Source organism: Pecten maximus, chromosome 2 (genome assembly GCF_902652985.1).
Source record: "Pecten maximus chromosome 2, xPecMax1.1, whole genome shotgun sequence".
NCBI lineage: Eukaryota > Metazoa > Mollusca > Bivalvia > Pectinida > Pectinidae > Pecten > Pecten maximus.
The window spans coordinates 17,826,440-17,845,813 of NC_047016.1; the positions used below are offsets into that span (position 1 = coordinate 17,826,440).

The window sequence follows — 19,374 nt, forward strand, 5'->3', positions numbered from 1 at the left end:
CCTTTCTCCAAGATTACATACCAGAGAGATAAACCTGTTTGTTTGAACTGATATGTATATTACAAAGTTGCAAGGATTTGTTGCAAAACCGTTATGACAATTGGACATATTTCTGTACTTGACTAAGCCATTAATACTTGAATCATTATTAGCATTTGCAATATGACCCTTACGCCTCAACAGAGTCATTAGTAAACAGCATCATTCTTATTTGTATCACATTTTGCTGTGAATATAATCTGTAAACAATTAACTATGTGCTATAGCGCATTATTTTATACATATTCAAGTATACCATTGCTATTATATAGGGAGCATACATTCAGTTTTTGTTTTCAAATTATCACCCTACATCTAATAAGATCTACGATTCCAATCATTTTGTCATGGCTATGTATGGAAGTAGTTGTGGAAACCGTATTGACAATACAGGTATTCCATGATAGTGTGTGTGTATTGGTAAAAAAATCACATCGAAGCAACTGGAAGATAATTGTTTTATTTGAAAATAAAATTACCCATAGAAGGATTAGGCTATCTAATACTATATACTAAATGCACAATAAAAGGACCAAAATCGCTAAGATTGTAATCAAATTCCTGTTACACATATCAAAATTATTGAAATGATAATAATTATGAAAAGAACCCAAAATACTGCATACACTACAATATGCATGTCCATGGAACAGGCCGAATGCTTGTCAATTCTACAAAAATACAGGTTTTGAACATTAGATTTGTATTTTGTTAGCAACCCCATGGTCATACTGTTTTGTAAGCTTTAATGTTGAAGTGGTGAGCGATCAAATTGCTTGTTACTTAAAATAATCATTTTTAATCACTCGCGCTTGCATATTTCACCCACCACTGTAACACATAAACCAAAACGCATGATATTCCTCATAACATCCTCTTACTGAATACATGGTATTGCTATATTTACACACATGCATGTAATCATGTTAATAACAATTTATTTCGCTGGTATAATAAAATCTAGAACCCAAACATCGTACAAATACATGTATACTATTATGACAAGCGAATGATAATACGTTTACACCAATTATAATGCAACTACAAAGTATATGTACATACATAATGTAAAAAAAGAATTCCTTGAAAAGGGAATCAAAAACCAAATAAACTTGGAAAACTTCCACCAGACTTTTGAAATATTTATCATGTTGTATTTGTGTCGGATATGCATCATCTTTAATCTAATAATCAAGATAGAAAGACGGAAAAGGATTTCATCTTTTATGTTTTTCTATCTATTAATCTAATCAGCCTACACATACAATATATATACTGCAGTTTTATTATGTGATAAAAAGTCCCTGTGTATATCACATACTTTCAGGAATGTCAAAAACCCCAAGCACTTCCTGATAAAATGCAATACCAAGCAAACGATAAGCACAAATCCTTTGATGAAATAATAGTAAAGACTCTTGTTAAACGTATGTGTAACAATACATGTATATCTGTATAAAGTACCATTGTCCAGTGTCGCAACAAGCACAAATCAATTACACTAATAAAAGTTGACATAAAATTGCAACATGCAAAAGGAAAACAAAAGAGATGTTTTTACGAGATGTCCCTGAACTGTCGGAAGAAGGCACTTCCAATGACCTTCCCTTTTCAGTGGGACAGGCATCCGACCATCCTGGACGTTCTCGGTAGTTTTCTTTCTGTAACCAGTCAATCAGAGGCTCGAAATATTCAAGTAACGGCCCGACATCCATATTATTTTGACCTGTCAAAACCTTCAGTGCTTCTGGCCAGGGAACAGATGATCCAAGCTTTAACATGTCACTGTTAGAAAAAATTAATGAAATCACTTGTAAAAGTCTTCGTCAATAACAGATCTTTGAGGGATCTTGGTGCCTATCATTGAATCGTCTTATTAGTTATATGTAAGACTAATCTTTAATCTACTTTTCATCCTTTCTCTAATAATTTAATAACAAGTAACCATCATATGAAATCTAAGAAAGATCTGAAAATTTTCTTCGAATAGTTTTTACCAGCTTCAACTGTCAAAATGTGAGATGGTCGCCTTGCAATTTTATTTTCTAGATGAGACAAAAATCAAATGGACACAACTGAGATCAAGGGGAGCCCAAAGGTTCAGCAATATCATTCAATTTCTTCTCAAGAAAAGGCGATAACAAATATCAACGGTCAAAATAAAAGTTGGCTGCCTGTCAACCACGCTGTTTCCTCGATCAGACTCAAAATTGAATTGACACGACTAGGGACCAAGTTTAGAGTTTAAACATATTGTTATTGTCATAAATTAGGATTATAAGGATTGGATACCACCAGCTTAGCAACGCCATCTCCTCCATACATCATGTTGTATACAGATGATCTTATATAAGTAGCTACGTTATATTGATTTTATTGAGAGAGTTTAATAAATTTCATATGACATAGACACGAGTGTAAAATTCTATCACTTAACTTATATTTATGAGAATACAAACATAGCGCTTTCAATCATAGTATCTATATAAGAAAGGCGAAATCCAGCTCGGTTGGGAGGTTTCAGTTTACCCAGACAATCGCGCGACGTCACATATACATTATAACGTCACTATAGTGTTATTACAATGTAGTTTTATCACATAACTGGCCTATTCTGCCATGTAATACGGCCATGTCATTAATATTGTAAGACACATGTATAATAACACTATATGATATTGAATACAATTTTTATGACGATGGAAGATAGTTATATGACTCGTGCATTTACCGAGACTCGAACTCACAAGCTACGGCACCTAATCGCTCAGCCAGAAATACCCACAGCTTATACCGCTGCGCCTCATCCGTGTTCTTATATGAATACATGTATATACATACATGATATAAAGACATGTAAGAGTTTAAAACATTGAATGTAATCTGACGGCGGAAAAATTATGATGTTCATTAAGCCGTATGCTGTTGATCACTCGTAACCTTTTGTATTATTTAAGCACTGCACCACAACATTGGACAATAAGACATTTCCATCAACTGACGGATGTGACAGTGAGCTATGAATGTTAACTTTATTTGTGAGCTGTCTCAAAACTGTCTATGTATTTGCAGTAACTACGACCATATGTTATGACAAGCGACGGTAATCAGCCATGCGAAACGCATGGTTATGAATGCATGTGCCTAGTAGTTATTCTTATAACAAAACATCCCCAACTTGTACCTCATATACATTTCCAGCAACTAAAGGATGTGAGAATGAGCTGCAAATGTGAACTTCTAACAGGGATCGTCTTAGAATGAAAATACCCTGAAATCGCAGTTTGCATTTTTTTAAAGTAAGGATTTCATGGCTTATTTTCGCAAATGGATTATTTTGAAGGTAATATCTTTTTACAATGTATAACTTTCTAAGTTTATGTCGCCCGCAATGCGACGAAGATATACAGTTGGAGATGCTGCAATATCTAAGTTCATCTTTAAAGATGTAAATATGCATACGTAACTAAATAATCATCCTCACAATTACGCGCTTGCATTATATTAAATCGAGCATGTCGGAATGCATACTCTCCTGTATAAGAAATGCATTATCATGGTACAATTTATCCTGTCGTCTACGTTAACGAAGAAATGCTAATTTATTTCCACCGATGGTAAACCGGCTAGGGAAATTATGTCATAATATAAACTGTGATAATTAATCATCGTAAACATTACAAAATCAAATCCCAACAAGTGTTCATTATTCATTATTCGTCGTTATCAAATGAATCTGCCTGAACATCTGTTACACAATTTTGTATGTGGTTTACTCAATGCATATAAAAAGTATATACTCTATACTATCAAATTAAAACTAAGGATACCGGTTCAGCAATTAAGGCAAGATGTTTCATCTGTGACGTAAAAATGGCCTCACTGGCTTATTTTCAAGAAGATTTATGTTGACAATATATTCGCAGGTTACGAGTTGAGTAAAAACATAGATAATACGCAATGCAAAATTTTGATTAACTTATTTCTGAAAACTTCAAATATATCAATATCGTAAATATATACTTGTTCTGTTCCTGGATGATTAAGGCGGGCTAAATAGCTTATCTTCAGGACCATGTTAATCTTAGACATGTTTTCTCTGTAAGGAGCCGCTGCTAAACTATAGTCTATTGTCATAAAAACCTGTTCATCAGAAAGATATATGATGATCCCCAAATATAGCTCACTCTCACAGCTGACTTTAATAATCGACAGTTAATGTAAACGTTTATTAGAAACCATGGGAATGCTACTTAAACAATTTAGAAAAACATCCATGAAGAACCTTTGAGAAATAGCGACAGCAAACTTAAATTCTCAAAATTCAAAATGGCTTAATCAAACTGGCATATGTACTCACCTAAGTAATTTTCCAGCCTCCTTAGAGTGGTATATGTCACACTTGTGTAGGGGACCTGTGTGTCCGGCTGCGTCACACAGGGCCTTGTGGAACTGGAACTGGACTACGGAACTGACAAAATATCTGATGATGCAGAAGAAAGACCCTGACAAATTTCTTCCCATATTTATACAAAACAATATAAATCATTTTATAAAATTGTTATATTCTGTCTAATATATTGTTTTGCCAAATAATGTAACCTGGGTAGCTTCATGATGCAATATAGTTATGACATTACTATCTGCAATGGTTGCTGATAGATATACATGTATATGTGGACCTGTAAATGTTAGGAAATCTATCGATTGATCCGTTTTCAATTATTCAAGATGGCTCTAAATTGTTTTGTAACGCAGGAAGACATAATTATACCTATTGATCATGCTAAATTGATCTATATAACTCATTACCAACAATTCATCGTGTCAGATGATGTCTCTCAGCAGCAATTAAGTAGAAGCTTTTCAATGACAAACTATCTGCTAACCACCTAAGACGCAACAGCTGAAGTAGAGCCCTAATGAGAATGATTTACCTGGTAATTTCATTACTGGCTGGGCTCTGATATATAGCCCCGGGGTCGAAGTTCTTCTCTGTTCTCTCCACAGGCGGAAACACACCCTGATATTTACATCTGTGAGTGAATCAATGAACGCAATAAGTAATGTAGATTGACAATTTGTAGTATTTAAAGGGTGGGTTTTATTGAGTATATATTAGTGTTAAATAAAATGGATATTTGATGACGAAGCATTTATGTAACGTCAATCGAACAGCAATTCCCAAAACCTAGTAGTCTGTTGAACCATATTATGCATTCACCAACGAAATCGTGATATTAACAGCAAGACTAATTACAAGATAACTTATAATATCATTATTTAATTATATATCAATATAAAGGTTCACCTTAATTGCCACCATTTCTCGTTATAATATTCAGGGGTCGTCTCCCCTTTAAAGACGCTCCACCACCACTGGTTGATAAAATAGCTAAAAGGCAGAAATGCAATCCTATCCAGGGCCATCTTCATCAAAAAATTGATGTCTGCTTCTAAACAAATAAGAAACATCTGATTTAAACTTCAGCTAACTCCTGACAAAAATATAAAGCAATCCAGAATTTCAAATCGATACCTTGACTAAATCTAGGGATTCTTATATGCCATTGGGGCATTGTAAAGTTGATAATTTCATGTTTAAAAAGATATATGAGATTATGTTGAAATTTTCTTTCTTAGGGAAATTGAGAAGTAATCGGCATTAATTCGAGAAGTTTGTGATTATATGATAAAAATATGTTAATAAAAACATTGCTGGGGGCTCTCTGGCAAAGAGTCATTAATCCATTTAATAGGACATGCCTTTTTGTACCATTGAGTGTTATAACGGACAAGTTGTAAACAACATGATTCATACTAAGGGAAAATTATAGCACGTCTAGCTCACTTAAGATATGGCTCTTAGTCACCTTATTCTCTGTTTCTCATTTACAAACGGTCAGCTGATTACTTTTACATTTTGTTTTTCAGTTGTTTGTGATTAAAAATCAATCTGGATGAAAAATAACCACAACAAATTATTGAATGTTTTATTGAATGATTATTACAAATGCAGTTCCCCATTAACTCCTTCATTAAAGGTTGTATTTATGATAGATAAGATTTAGCTGTTTTAGTTAACTTTTGTAGCTACACTGATATGGTTTGTTGTGAACTTTACAAAATATACCATAATTTGCTGCATTAACATAACTAATATGTATCAAGAGTGTCTTGCATTTGTTTATGCCAATTATTTGTCTTACTTCCTATATTTAAATTTATTCATAACATATTTTTGATGTGCAATTTTGAATGCTATTTTATTATTTACGAAAAAAAAATCCTGAATGTCTTTTAAAGTTTGCTATTTAGATTGCATTGTGTTTAAATGATACATAAAATATCTAAACTATTTACACGTTTATAGTCTCTATTAATACCAAAGTTCCCAGCATTTTCGGTTTTCAATTAAAAAATAAATAAAGGCTTTGTTAACTAGAAAGTAACATCAACCTCGGACTGTTTCTCACGTTAGTAAAACCATATGCAGACATTATCAGAAGGCTGTAATTGTAAGTACAGTTGTTTTGTTCGACTCGAAGGGGTTTACAAGACTCAATTGTATTAAGGATGGAGACCGCGGTTAATAATATACATAATACATCACATAGTAGGCATTGAAAGTTTATTAATAGTTTCTTAGACTTACTTAAATCATCCCGACGACTACTAGTATTCAAAAGCCCGATTTCTCCGAGATGTGATGACGTGGAAACAGATAATGTGACGACACCACCTACTGCTTCAAGGAAACCTGAAGCAATTTAACTTAATTTGAAAAAAAATACTACATCATAGATTTCACTAGCATATTAACAATATCTATAGATGCATGCTTAAATATTGAATGTTGTTAATAGGAAAAAGGCAACAAACAATCAGTTACTCTCGGTTAAAAACATATATTTGGTTTTAAGTTATTCTACAAAATGAATTGTTCACTTAATTTGATGTAATCTTGAATAATATCGAAACTCTACCTGGATAAAAAAAAGTGTGGCAACAAATTAACTAGTTTCTCTATACATATGTCTACGAATATTGTACATAAAACAGACCTTCAACCATACCGGTCTTTAAATATTTATTCTGTCACTGGGGAAACTGATCATGTACATACACAATGACACTAAATACAGTGCTTTTGAAACATTCACTAAAAAATGTACTTATTACACCTGTCCTGATTTCTAAATCAAATTTTCATTTATTATTTTCAAACTCTTTCGAAAACTACTCTCGAATAATACTTGGCTGTAAGTTCCCGAAGGATACATGATATTAATGGAAAATACCTGGGATTGCTCCTCGCCTGAATATGACTGGCTGGTTACGATCCTGCATGAAATATTGCATGTTTCCAACCTCTTGATGAATTGTTAACAGGTTTTCCATGTCGACAGTACCACACATCTTGATTCTATAATGAAATTCATTTGTCTAAAATATGTTTAGGTTTATACCTCATGTTTGTAGCAGTACTCATGTTAAGTTGGCACATATAAACATTAGATCTCATCCGTAGGACATAAATCGATGAATCTCCTGTGGGCTGATTGTTTTACATACGAACAATGGTCGTTTTATTGACTCAAAATGTGTTTGTTTATTTTTAAGTTAAATAAATAATATACATCCCTGTAGTCAGAGTGATGCGATGATTATTTGCCCTAAGATTTCATATTCCCTACGGATGAGCCCTCGATAAATACGATACCTTCGGGTAAATTTATCGTCATATCACCCTGCAACCAAGCAGCAGATGCATACTATTAAGCGTATACATAAAAAATATATCAAAGACATTCAACATTAATAATAAAATGTACTGGTTTCCCAAATACTAATCCACGAAAGTCAGTCTACGCGTTCATGGAAAAAATGGCCAGATGGCCAGATTATTCTTACAGTGGCAATAGGGACAACTGAACAGTTTTTTTTCACTATTTCCCATTAACAAAGGATATATCAAATACAACTTTTCTGGCACACAATAGTCGCATTTTGAAGTATAGAGTGGACATCATTCCTAACACCTGTGCATGTATACTAACAAAATTGTTCCAGGTGAAAAAGGCTATAGACTAAAATACAGTACCTGACATCACTTTGATTGAACATGTCCCAAGCGGATGTCTGACACTCAACATCTCGTCCAACTGGCTTTTCGAACATAGAGTTGTTCCAGAATGACACTGGCAACGGTGATAATCCCAGGGAGACGAAAAAATCTTCAGCAGTTTTGAACAACTTCTTAACAGTGTATTTCTGAAGAAAACAAACATTAACGGTCCTTTATTTTGAATGTGCATGAGTACTTATTGCAATTAAATATGTTACACGTACTCTATGAAATTAAAATGTCATTTATTATTTTGAGAGAGCGTCTCAATTTTATCATAGAGAAGAATAACGACGTTGTATAGATTATCTTAAGGAGGTTGTAGTAAAAAAGAATCTTCGGTGCCATATTCTTTAACAATAGAGACATCTTAATAGGAGCTTTATGTGTTTTATTTTTCAAATATATAAATGTCACTCACTAAACCTATGACTTTGGATGAATAATGATTCGATGATTTGGCTGTTGTATTTTGACACTGGCGACAAGCAGAGTAACATCAGTGGAATAAGGGAGGACCTACCTGACGCTTTAGTTCCGGTGTGATCGCTGTACTTTGACTTCCATTATATGGTACTACAAGGTCGTAGATGTTTCCCCATGATTGCCCCCACACATCACCTGTTTCACAAAGCAAGATCAAATATTAAATATATCCACAAAGAATAAACTGCTAACATGATAATCTAATTCCATATTACTTAGAGTACCCCGACAATGATATTTCAACGCTCTGACCTTGGGATTTGTTCCCATCTCCCTTTATGCTATTGAAGAGTATTGTACTTAGGATTGTTCAATTTGATCAATTAGGAACTACGATCACAAGGATCATATCATTACGCTTTAGATGCAAGCACTAAGTCATACAAGTGGTCACTCATTAGGTAATATAAATGATTAATCGCCGAGATCCAATTACTTTGGTACATGTATAGCATGTATTTAACTTACAACACAATTATTCCTAAGCGCTGTGCATTTATATTTTAACAAAGACTTTGGTAACAAGCAATGCAGTCATCACGAAATATCAGGATTTGGAATGAAGCAAAATTAATGTCATTCATGTTTCAAACACTCCTCAGTAATTAGCGGCACATTTTTCATTTGTGCAAAAGGTAATCACTCTGTGTCAAATCATGCTCCTCTGAAGAGAGTACATCAAGACTTTGTCCCCTTTATGCGTATTTCCTATGCCTCAGAACATCCGGATATCACTTAATTTATAAACAGAATTGCCCTGCCCGAAGATTATAGCAGATATTCATCTGCGTTATGACATACAAGCTCTCGCCCATCAGACCCATCAAACTTAAAAGTAACTTTAAAAGCTCTTTTAATCTAAGCAGCTTTAATTGATACTGTATAGTGTGTGACGTGTACTATACAGAGGTATCAGCTGATTTTTTGAAGTCAACTTGCCAAGTCGTTACATGCTTATAACAAGGGCCAGTTTGATCAAGGATCCTTAACATTATAGAACATTTTAATTTCCTTAATAGGATGGAACCGGGGCCTATTATGGTTTGCCACTAAAATCAAGAAATAAAGAAGCAGACATATATATATTCAATACTTGGACTGATTTGATATAACTGCTATATTGTTAGAAAGATACGAATTCTAAGTCCGGCATTGCTAATCTTACCTAGGAGATGAGCAGGTATGTGACCAGTGGAAGGGAAATTTCCGATGCCATACACGTTTCCCAACCGTTTCCTTACGTAAGCGTGGAGATTCTCGTAAAAGGGATTTAAATATTTCAGGAAACCCTCAAGGTCAGATTCAATTTGAGGCAATTCATACTTCGCCCTCAAGTATTCCCCAGTGTGTGAGTACCCTGAAACATTGTCAGCGTGATCCAAACGGTTGTATAAACAAGTGACTATATACAAACGGTTGTACAAACAGGTGAATATTATTTTCAAATTAAATGTCAAAATAGTGAGTATCATTTTTAGATTATTTTTTTTCAATGGACAAAGTAGAAGCCAAAATATTAATATAAAACAAATAACATAATGAAAATGAAAATAACTTTAAACAAATGTGCAAACATATAAGAGGAGGTAATGTATTTCATAATTACATCGAATGACGGTTTCGTTATTTTGTCGGTATTCTCTGTTTTTCTTAGAATTATTATTTGCTTTTGAATATATATCGGACGAAACTAATTTATCAATGATAATATATTTGACGATTTGATCCTTTGGGAAATGTATTTAAGAAAGAAATATATATTATAATACTATATTTGATTTCTTACCCTACCCTGTATGTAAGGTTATTAAAATAACGGTTTCAAATATGCTCAGAATTTACGTTTCAGTTTGATATGAAAAAAAAATTCCAGAGGTTTTGATCTGATTTTACCCATATACATGATTACCAGATCACTGTCATAGTACACTACCTATATCTCTGCTGGCCTCATTAGACAGGTCGACAAACTCATTATAATATGGCTTGGTGTTGCGTGTTGCCTCTCTCCACCCCTTCCATGCATTCAGTAACACTGTTTGGTTTCTCGAAGTTGCCATAACTCCAGTCAATCCTATAGTAACACAAACGATAACGCGTATTGATATATACAACATATGTATAAAATAATTATATTCATTTGACAAGAGAAGATCGTGCATTCTTAATTGATATTGAAAGAATATAAGGTAGTTATCCAAGTAAAGTAACTAACCTGGCATTATTGTTAGACATCTGTTTGGACTTAGACAGACCTTCGCCTTTCTGTGCATACTCTGTATTCTTGACTGGACATTATACAGCTGCCCAACAGAAGACATGTTAATAAACAATACCATGCAAAAAAAGTATATGTTCCAGTGGAATCGATATTCAAGGTAGCTCGTTAGAATTTACTACCGATAGAAAAGTTAACAACAGCAGGTTTCGCGAGATGTAGGTTAGAGAAGACAACGAAGAAGTTTTGTGGTCGACATCACGACCTCATTGGGAATCATATTCTATTTCCTTGATCGATACAAAGTCAAACGTGATTGATGCTAAACGATGTTAAAATAAATGGTAGTTTCGTTGGCAACACCTTCGTTATCATTCTACCATCGCATTTCGTATGTTGTAGGGATTGCTTAAATCACGTACTTTGCTATGCTTTTATTGCATAGAACAACAACTGTGGTTGTTGTAAAATGAGCATTTATCAAAATATGTTCATGCTATATGCATCCAAAAGCGAAGTTTTGACCGATGTTGTTATTATCCAGTTGGTAATTATTACTTATAAGAGTATTTATTTTGATATCAAGATATCACAGTTTTACCCGTTTTAGCTTCGCTCTGTTTGCCATTGCATTTGCTCCAATATCTGTAATTGCCTTTAGCTGTCGTCTTGTATCACGATCCTTGAGTTTTTTCCAGGGTATGGTGGATACCTCTTCAGCTGAATTTTTCGCAAAATCAGCCGCATTCATCATAGACGTTATCTACAATGGCATATTGTTTATATCGGATTAATAAATGCACATGGATATCTATATAGTTAAACATGATGTGTAAACGTAGTTAATCTCATTTGCTATTTCTCGATCAAAACAGGAGTGCTTAAAATAATTGTACAAAATCAACTGAAACGGAAATGAAATAAAGTGTAATTTTTCTGTCTTATGTGTTTTGATGAAAATTAGAAACTATCCATGGTGCCTTGACTTACCATACTCTCTTCTGTGTCAGCATTGATATTAACTTCGTAATTCCACCGAGCAAGGGTTTCATTTCTATAAACATCTACCGCCTCCTTATTGAACGAGTTCACCAATTCATTAGCCCTTTCTTCAATTGTAAGTGGAGAATAATCGTCATTCCAGCCAGTTGATTCGCCCTTGTTTTGTTCTTTAAGCCAGTCATATAGTGGCTTGAAATATTTGAGGAATGAAGTAGCAGCAATTCTTCGCTGACCTGTCATTTGTTCAAGAATGTCTTGCCAATTTATTGAGCGTCCTGATTCTAACATCTGCCTGAGGAAAACAGAAGTGTTGACACGAATTGCACTACATACATTACATTAAGAATGTATGTATGATTAAGTTTTAATTGAAAACCTACTATTTAACACACTCACTTCATGCGGAATAAACAGTATATAATCACATCCATATCAAAAGTGATGTAGTAAACTAGCTTTAAATTGACTGTATGGAACGTTAACAGGATAAATTATAGCAAATGAGACATAAGGCAAGTCATTCTTTGATCGATTTTGAGTTGGTGGAGAAAAAATCTTTGATTTAGTTTAGGTTATTTTGTTGAACGTCATATAAATATCCAGGGTCATTTCAGGACGTGCCAGGTTTTTGTGGTGGAGAAAAGCCAGTTCCAGGAGAAACAACACAGGCCTACAGCCAGTACCAGGCAACTGCCCCAAATGGGTTTCGAACTCGCAACCCAGAGGTTAGTGATAAAGTATCGGGACACCTTAAACATTTGGCCACTGTGGCCCCCCTTTTTTTGGAAAATAACAAACATAACCAAGACATAAAAATATAATGTCACTGTCTAATACTTATCAATAGAGCAGGTTTCTTACGTCAGTAGAGCTCCTGCCTGTCGAGATTGGTAAATGTCACATTTGTGTAAAGGCCCATCATTTCCCGCCGCAATACAAAGGCCTTCATGCAACTGGAATGCTAGCAATGTTCCCACAAAGTACCTGAAAACAAAACCGGTAACTTATATAACACAAATAGACATTAATTTTGTCCCTGACAAACTTGTTGTGTTTTTGAGGAGGTTTAAAATTAATGATGCCGTTCAGCTTGGAGAAACAATTCTTCTCATATCCATCTCTACCAATGACAGCCCTTGTGATATATTACTCTGCTTTAGTTTCATAATTTGATACATCTCAAAACTTTTTATTTACAATATATCAGTACTCCACCTGATGTATGGCATGGGAACGCTGCCATGATCACCAGTCCCTGGATAGAAAACCTCATCACGAATTTCATCTTCAGGGAGAGATAATCCTTGATATTTATTCCTGTGAAAAGAAATAAACATTTCAAAATAAATTGGATAATACCCCTTCATGATTGAATAGGTCTGGCTACTTATAACGACTACACAGTAAAATCATAACAATTCGCCCTAATCCATTTAAAATTTGACAACAATTTCGAATATCCTGTATACTGTTTAAAATAAGAAGATACACCATGACCAAGTTTGGGTCCAAAATGATTTCAAAAAAGAATATAAAATATAAGCACCGTTCAAATCGAGAGTTATATAAGTTGGAGTCAAAATGTATACCACTGTAGATTCATCAATCAGTGTTGCTAAGGAGGCGGCTGAGGAAAGTACAATAATTGATTTTAAAAGAAAGTCAGGATCATGTGTATATTTTGAACTGTGTCAATATTCAAATGAATTCAATTCTAGCAAGTTACAGCCAAACTCCTAGACTTAAATCCAGCAACAGCTTAACTATAGTCATGGGCTGATTAACAAAATAGCATAGCTTAAATATGATGGAAAGGCTACAGAATACTCCATCGATGCATTTACCTGAGTTTCCACCAATGCTCGTTGTATTTTTCTGGATATGTCTCACCGCTAAACGCGCTCGCTTGCCATAAGCCAATCAGGTGTCCAAAAGGAAGCGATGGTATGGTTTGAAGACCATTTTTCATTAAGAAATTAAACGTTTCCTCTGAAATACAGATGGCGCAATTGTGATGATAATCTTTGACGTATTGACTCAATATTTAAATAAATATTGCCACCTATGTATTAACTAGGTAAACAAAAATTAATTATCATTTGCTGTACGATTTTTGTCATATATGACAAATGGTATTTCGAACCTGTGTCATCTGCTGCTTTTTCCAGAAGGCCAATGTCGTTGAAATGTTTTGACGTAGAAACAGACAACCCTACAAGGCCTGCGACAGCCTCTTCAAAGCCTACAATTAAGATATGATCATTGATAATATGTCGCACATTTTCAAGTAAAGATATTCAATATATAAAATCCATATATTTAAACCAAACCCAAAGTGTCCTGGTCTTTAACATTCTAGACATAAGGCACAACGAAGAGTTCGGATACATATCTGAATGGAAAATCTAAAGCCAAGGAATTGATTTTGATAACAATAACAACTAGAACATTGATAAGTCAGCAAGGGCCCTATCTTGTGGCAATATATACTTCATAATCTTCAAAACGACATATGTCAATATAGATGAGGTAACGAAGCATAAGATACACTTTACATTAACTATTGTGTTACTCTTGTTCACTTCCATATTTGCTGGGCTAACAGAAATGTAAACAGTTTTTATTAGTTTTATCTTTAAATCTTCCCACCAAGAGCCAGGGTCATAGTCAGAGATTCACTTTGTCTTTGACCTTTGGACCAAATGATCTTGACCTTTAAATGCAGCGAAGGACTGCGACAGCTCTGTTGGTAAGAGCCTTAACCACATAACCTCAGGGGGAATATCCAAGATGAAAAGTTCGCCACTCCCTACTGGTAGCGGTTTATTGTGTTTTTCGAGAAGCTAAGATTGGTAAACTTTACAAAGACATTTACCTTTATTGATCTTGATGACATGCGACGGACATTCCCTTTGTTGTTCAGTGAGTAATCCACCATCTACTACAAGGAGACCCGCCTCAAAATGACCCCAGTTGTTTACGGGTCGAATAAACCAAGCAAACAACCCATAAACCATTGACCTTGATCTTAGGTCAATTCACTATACCTTAATTCAGACCAACTTTGCTTATCAGAAGAAAATATCCATAATTGCAAAATTCTAAGGCTGACCTTCACCTTAAGCTTTTGAACCCCTATGACCTTGACCTTTGGTCAGTGAACTCATTGCTTAGCCCTGGCCAACTTGGCTTCATAATAAAAGAAGAAAATGTTCATCACCAAAAATATACAGAATTTGACCATGACATTAACCCAGTGACCTTAGACTTTGGTCAGTAGACTCCTTTTATAATTCTGAACTTTGCTTCAGTGAAAAGATGAAAACTTTGACCTTGATCTTTGTATCTGGTGAACTTGACCATTGACCCTGACTTTTTACCTGAGTGTACATTGTTGTGAACTGAACATCTCCATGTATGACGTAAACCGGTAAATATTTACCAAAGTTATAGCCAGGAGTAAAATTTGTTGGCGGACGAACAGATAGACAGAGGCATACAGACAAACATTCCAATATAGTGATATTAAAAGGGACACTCGTGTGTCCAAATAATTATCATATTCAAATATAAGCGCTTGTCTGCTACATTAATTTTATCAGTAGTAAGTGGCTTAAACATTCACAGTAAAGCATTAATTGGCTCCCTGATGCACACATATTCAAACTAAAAATATTAAAAACATTGTATGAATATCTAAGTGATACCTTATATGAATAGAATATTTATTCTAATGACATACCAACGCAAGGAGATATTTGATAAAAGGCCTATATAATTATTTGACAACTGTTTAAGCTTTTTATAATTAAAGGAAAAGAAGTTGTAATTTCATCTTAACATGATGACTCAGAAGTACAAAGGTCCTATAATAAAGTCTAAACAACACCTGACCTGGGTTAGCTGGTGTCTGCATGTTGAATGGCTGCCTTTGATAGGCCCAGGAGTATTGGATACGTGCCAGCTCCTTGTGAATAGACACAAAGCTGTCCTGGTCGATATCAGTGCATATGTGCAGTCTGCAAAAATAAAAATAAAACCTTCTGAACCAGGTGCAACGTTAAGCACAGCTAAAAATAGCCACCTTTCTGTATAATTTTAAAACTTATTTGCCGTGATTAGTGTCACTACTAGTGTTAGCTGGCTTTTAACTTTACGATTGTACATCTTGACGAAGAAAGCGCGAATAGCATAAAATATATGATAACAAATGCTAATTATATATCAGAATGTTCTCACATTTAACAACCACAGATCAATGATTTTGTTGATACTTTACGTGTATGGTCTGTTATATTGTCTATATAGTTATCATTAAAGTTCCTTTTAATGAACATTGCACGCAATTATAGTGGGGTGCCCGGGAAAGAATTCAAAGTGCAATTCATGTATGTCTGGTATGCAACGCTTTGGTTTGGTTTGTGTTTGTTAAACGTCCTATTAAAATCCAGGGTCATTTAAGGACGTGCCAGGTTTTGGAGGTGGAGGAAAGCCGGAGTACCCGGAGAAACCACCGGCCTTCGGTCAGTTCCTGGCAACCGCCCACTTATGTTTCGAACTCGCAACTCAGACGTGGAGGACTAGTGATAAAGTGTCGGGACACCTTAACCACTCGGCCACCGCGGCAACGCATCCGATTCCGAAGGTTACCATGACAAAATTACACACACTACAAGAAATATATATCAGTCAATATGCATATTAAACGAATTCATGGACGGACGGTCGTACGGACAGACGTCATATAATGGATAGCTGATGATATTAACGGGGGATAACAATTCGCTTTATTCGCGGTCATTAGATAGCGCCAAGATAATTATCCATAGAATATTTATATACACAACCTAATTTATGGAAGCGTTTCTGCAAAATGTTAACATGGCATTGTTGCGCGAAATATATTATCCTCTAAATGTCCCATATGAATACATTAATAAGTTATTATTTATAAATTATACAGTTCAATGATTGCTGACAATGGTAACTAAGAAACTACAATTGCAAAGGTCGATATCGCTTATAAGCAATTTCGATTACATCAATATCTGATATCTTATATGTTTATTACAGAAAACCCAGCCAGTATGCTCTCAAAAGAGCATTATTCTTACCTGATGTCATTTGATCCCAGATTTACAAACTTAGGACTAACATTACAATTTTTGGACGGAAACTTGAACATCGACCTTTCCCAAAAAGAGGCTGGAAGATTTGGTAGCCCGATAGAGCGAAAGAACTCGTCAGCTTTGCGAAACATCATTTCCGTTGTGTAATTCTGTAATTTAACAAGACAAAGAGTCTTACAGTTACAATACACAATTCTGTACAGCCACCCTTTGATTGGTTTGGTTTGGTTTATTTTGTTTAACGTCCCATTAACAGCCAAGGTCATTTAAGGACGGCCTCCCGTGCGTGCGACATACCCTTTGATCAATACAAGTATTGGTAGAGTATAATTTGGTAATTGCAAAACAACATAATTTGAGGCAATATCATTGATCTTTATAAAATCTAAAATTTATTGAAAAATTTTTTTTTTATTCTCCTACTCTTGCAATTTTTAAATGACTGTTAGATGAAAATACAACTGATATATGTTAAAATTGTCAAAAAGTGCATGTCCTTTGTAGTATTGTGCTAATCTTGTTATGAAGTCAAAAGCGAGTTACCTTCCTTTAATTACTTAAAATTTTTAATTTAAGTATATTTTATAACAATCTAGCTACTTGTGGACAGAATAGGCTTGTCTATTATTCAATCCATTTGACTATAAAATCATGCCAGGTAAATAAGTTGACATACTCTACAGAAATTCCAACATCAGTTATATCTACCATATAGACATTGATTACGGTTACACTGTGTCATCAGGTAGTTATTTACAAGACGAATTTTAGGGACAGGGATAGCAGTGACCTATGCCATACATACCCTTGCGTTAAGAACTGGAGTTATGCTGACATCAGCTTTGTCTTTAAAAGGCACTAGTACGTCGTAAATGTTCTCCCAGTTATCTCCCATGAGGTTCCCTTCAATGTTGATAATTCACACAAATAATGGCCAATCAAGATATTATAAAAAGTAGAAAGTGCAACAAATTAGAAGAAAATTCTTATAGCAATGTTATTCAAATGATTTTAAATACCAATTCATGCAATGAAGGTAAGAACATAACCATGAGAAAATGAATGACTCATTGTAGTTTATCCATCAAATTGAATGACACTGATAATACAGAATTTGTTTCCAAATCAAATCAATCGGTTTGCTAATTTGAAGCTTGCATCAGATTTTTTTTTAATATTTTGCAGCACAAGATCGCATCCTACCTAAGATATGTGATGGTATCTGTCCCGACACCGGGAAGCGTTCTGTACCATAAAGTGTCCTTAATCGCTTTCTGACATAACAATGCAGTTCTTGGTACAATGGCTTTACTTGTTCCCATAATCCTTCCAAGTCCTGTTTGGATGCCATGCCTTCGTAACGACTTCTCCAGACCTCACCTGTATCTATGAAACCTGTAACCACCACAAGTAGTACGTCAATGGACATGTACGATAACAGCACCAATTGGGCATAGTTCGACTTGCTTTAGTACTGTCTCGAGGCAAAATATATGGTGTTTAGATACAAAAAACATGTCATTGTGGGTTAAACTGTTCAATATCGATTCATTTATTTCTGTTTTGTTGTTTCTTTCAATATTATAGTACACATATTCCTACTCCTAGCAAATAATGCATTATTTAAAAAATTATTTTGCCAAGTATACCTAGTTCGTTTGCTGCTTCATTTCTCAACCCGACAATTTCTGCGTATTTGTCCTTGAGAATACCACTCTCTACTCGCTGTCCTGAATGCCATAGATTTTTGAGGTGACTGTAGTTTCTGTATGTGGCCAGAGAATTCTTCAAATCATCTGAAAGAAAATCGGAAATCAAAATGGAAACAAAGATCTACTACTCGTACCTAAATATGTGTATTCATATTTAATATGATCTGTTCTGTATACCTTGAAACGTATAGATAGAGCGAGCTTCAAAATGTACTTCAGCTTTGTGTGTATATTCAAGCTATGTGTTTTAAAACGATATCCATTGAAAGTAATCAATAATCATTTCAGCTTTCTGAGAAGACCAACATGACGGAGTACACTTTTATCCCTATATTCAGATGTCAAATAGCCGTGTGAAACAACCAGTGGTATTTTAATACCACATGGAATTACCTCTGATATTATGGACCCACCGTTGAACATGTCCCTCGCTAACGAAAACAAATGTAATATATATCCATTTTACGAATAAACGCGTTGATGTGGTGTTTCCAACATTAAACACCACACACCCAAAGAGTAAATCGGAACACATCAGTGCATTTAGCATCGTCTGGGAACAAGCGTATTAGTTTAATAGTTAACCAAACAATTATTTGACTTAGTTCCACGTAATTCTGTTCCCTTGTTACCAGTGTTCCTTTTTGTGGTTCACTGCAT

The 19,374-nt window shown here is 34.7% G+C and overlaps 1 protein-coding gene across 1 annotated transcript in view; it reads right to left on the bottom strand.

The window, feature by feature from the left end:
• LOC117341835 overlaps positions 1-19,374 on the bottom strand; it is a 98,523-nt gene that overhangs the window by 35,725 nt on the left and 43,424 nt on the right. The window contains exons 40-62 of the mRNA XM_033903698.1: positions 18,652-18,798; positions 18,206-18,397; positions 17,808-17,905; positions 16,988-17,151; positions 15,768-15,892; positions 14,017-14,115; positions 13,718-13,862; positions 13,089-13,190; positions 12,735-12,857; positions 11,862-12,165; positions 11,473-11,634; positions 10,869-10,956; positions 10,587-10,727; positions 9,819-10,010; positions 8,691-8,788; positions 8,144-8,313; positions 7,341-7,465; positions 6,695-6,799; positions 5,351-5,495; positions 4,977-5,075; positions 4,400-4,522; positions 1,540-1,824; positions 659-710 (exon numbers count right to left, since the gene is read on the bottom strand). Of these exons, the coding sequence (XP_033759589.1) occupies positions 659-710; positions 1,540-1,824; positions 4,400-4,522; positions 4,977-5,075; positions 5,351-5,495; positions 6,695-6,799; positions 7,341-7,465; positions 8,144-8,313; positions 8,691-8,788; positions 9,819-10,010; positions 10,587-10,727; positions 10,869-10,956; positions 11,473-11,634; positions 11,862-12,165; positions 12,735-12,857; positions 13,089-13,190; positions 13,718-13,862; positions 14,017-14,115; positions 15,768-15,892; positions 16,988-17,151; positions 17,808-17,905; positions 18,206-18,397; positions 18,652-18,798 (3,284 nt within the window). The remainder of the gene's footprint in view (positions 1-658; positions 711-1,539; positions 1,825-4,399; positions 4,523-4,976; positions 5,076-5,350; positions 5,496-6,694; positions 6,800-7,340; positions 7,466-8,143; positions 8,314-8,690; positions 8,789-9,818; positions 10,011-10,586; positions 10,728-10,868; positions 10,957-11,472; positions 11,635-11,861; positions 12,166-12,734; positions 12,858-13,088; positions 13,191-13,717; positions 13,863-14,016; positions 14,116-15,767; positions 15,893-16,987; positions 17,152-17,807; positions 17,906-18,205; positions 18,398-18,651; positions 18,799-19,374) is intronic.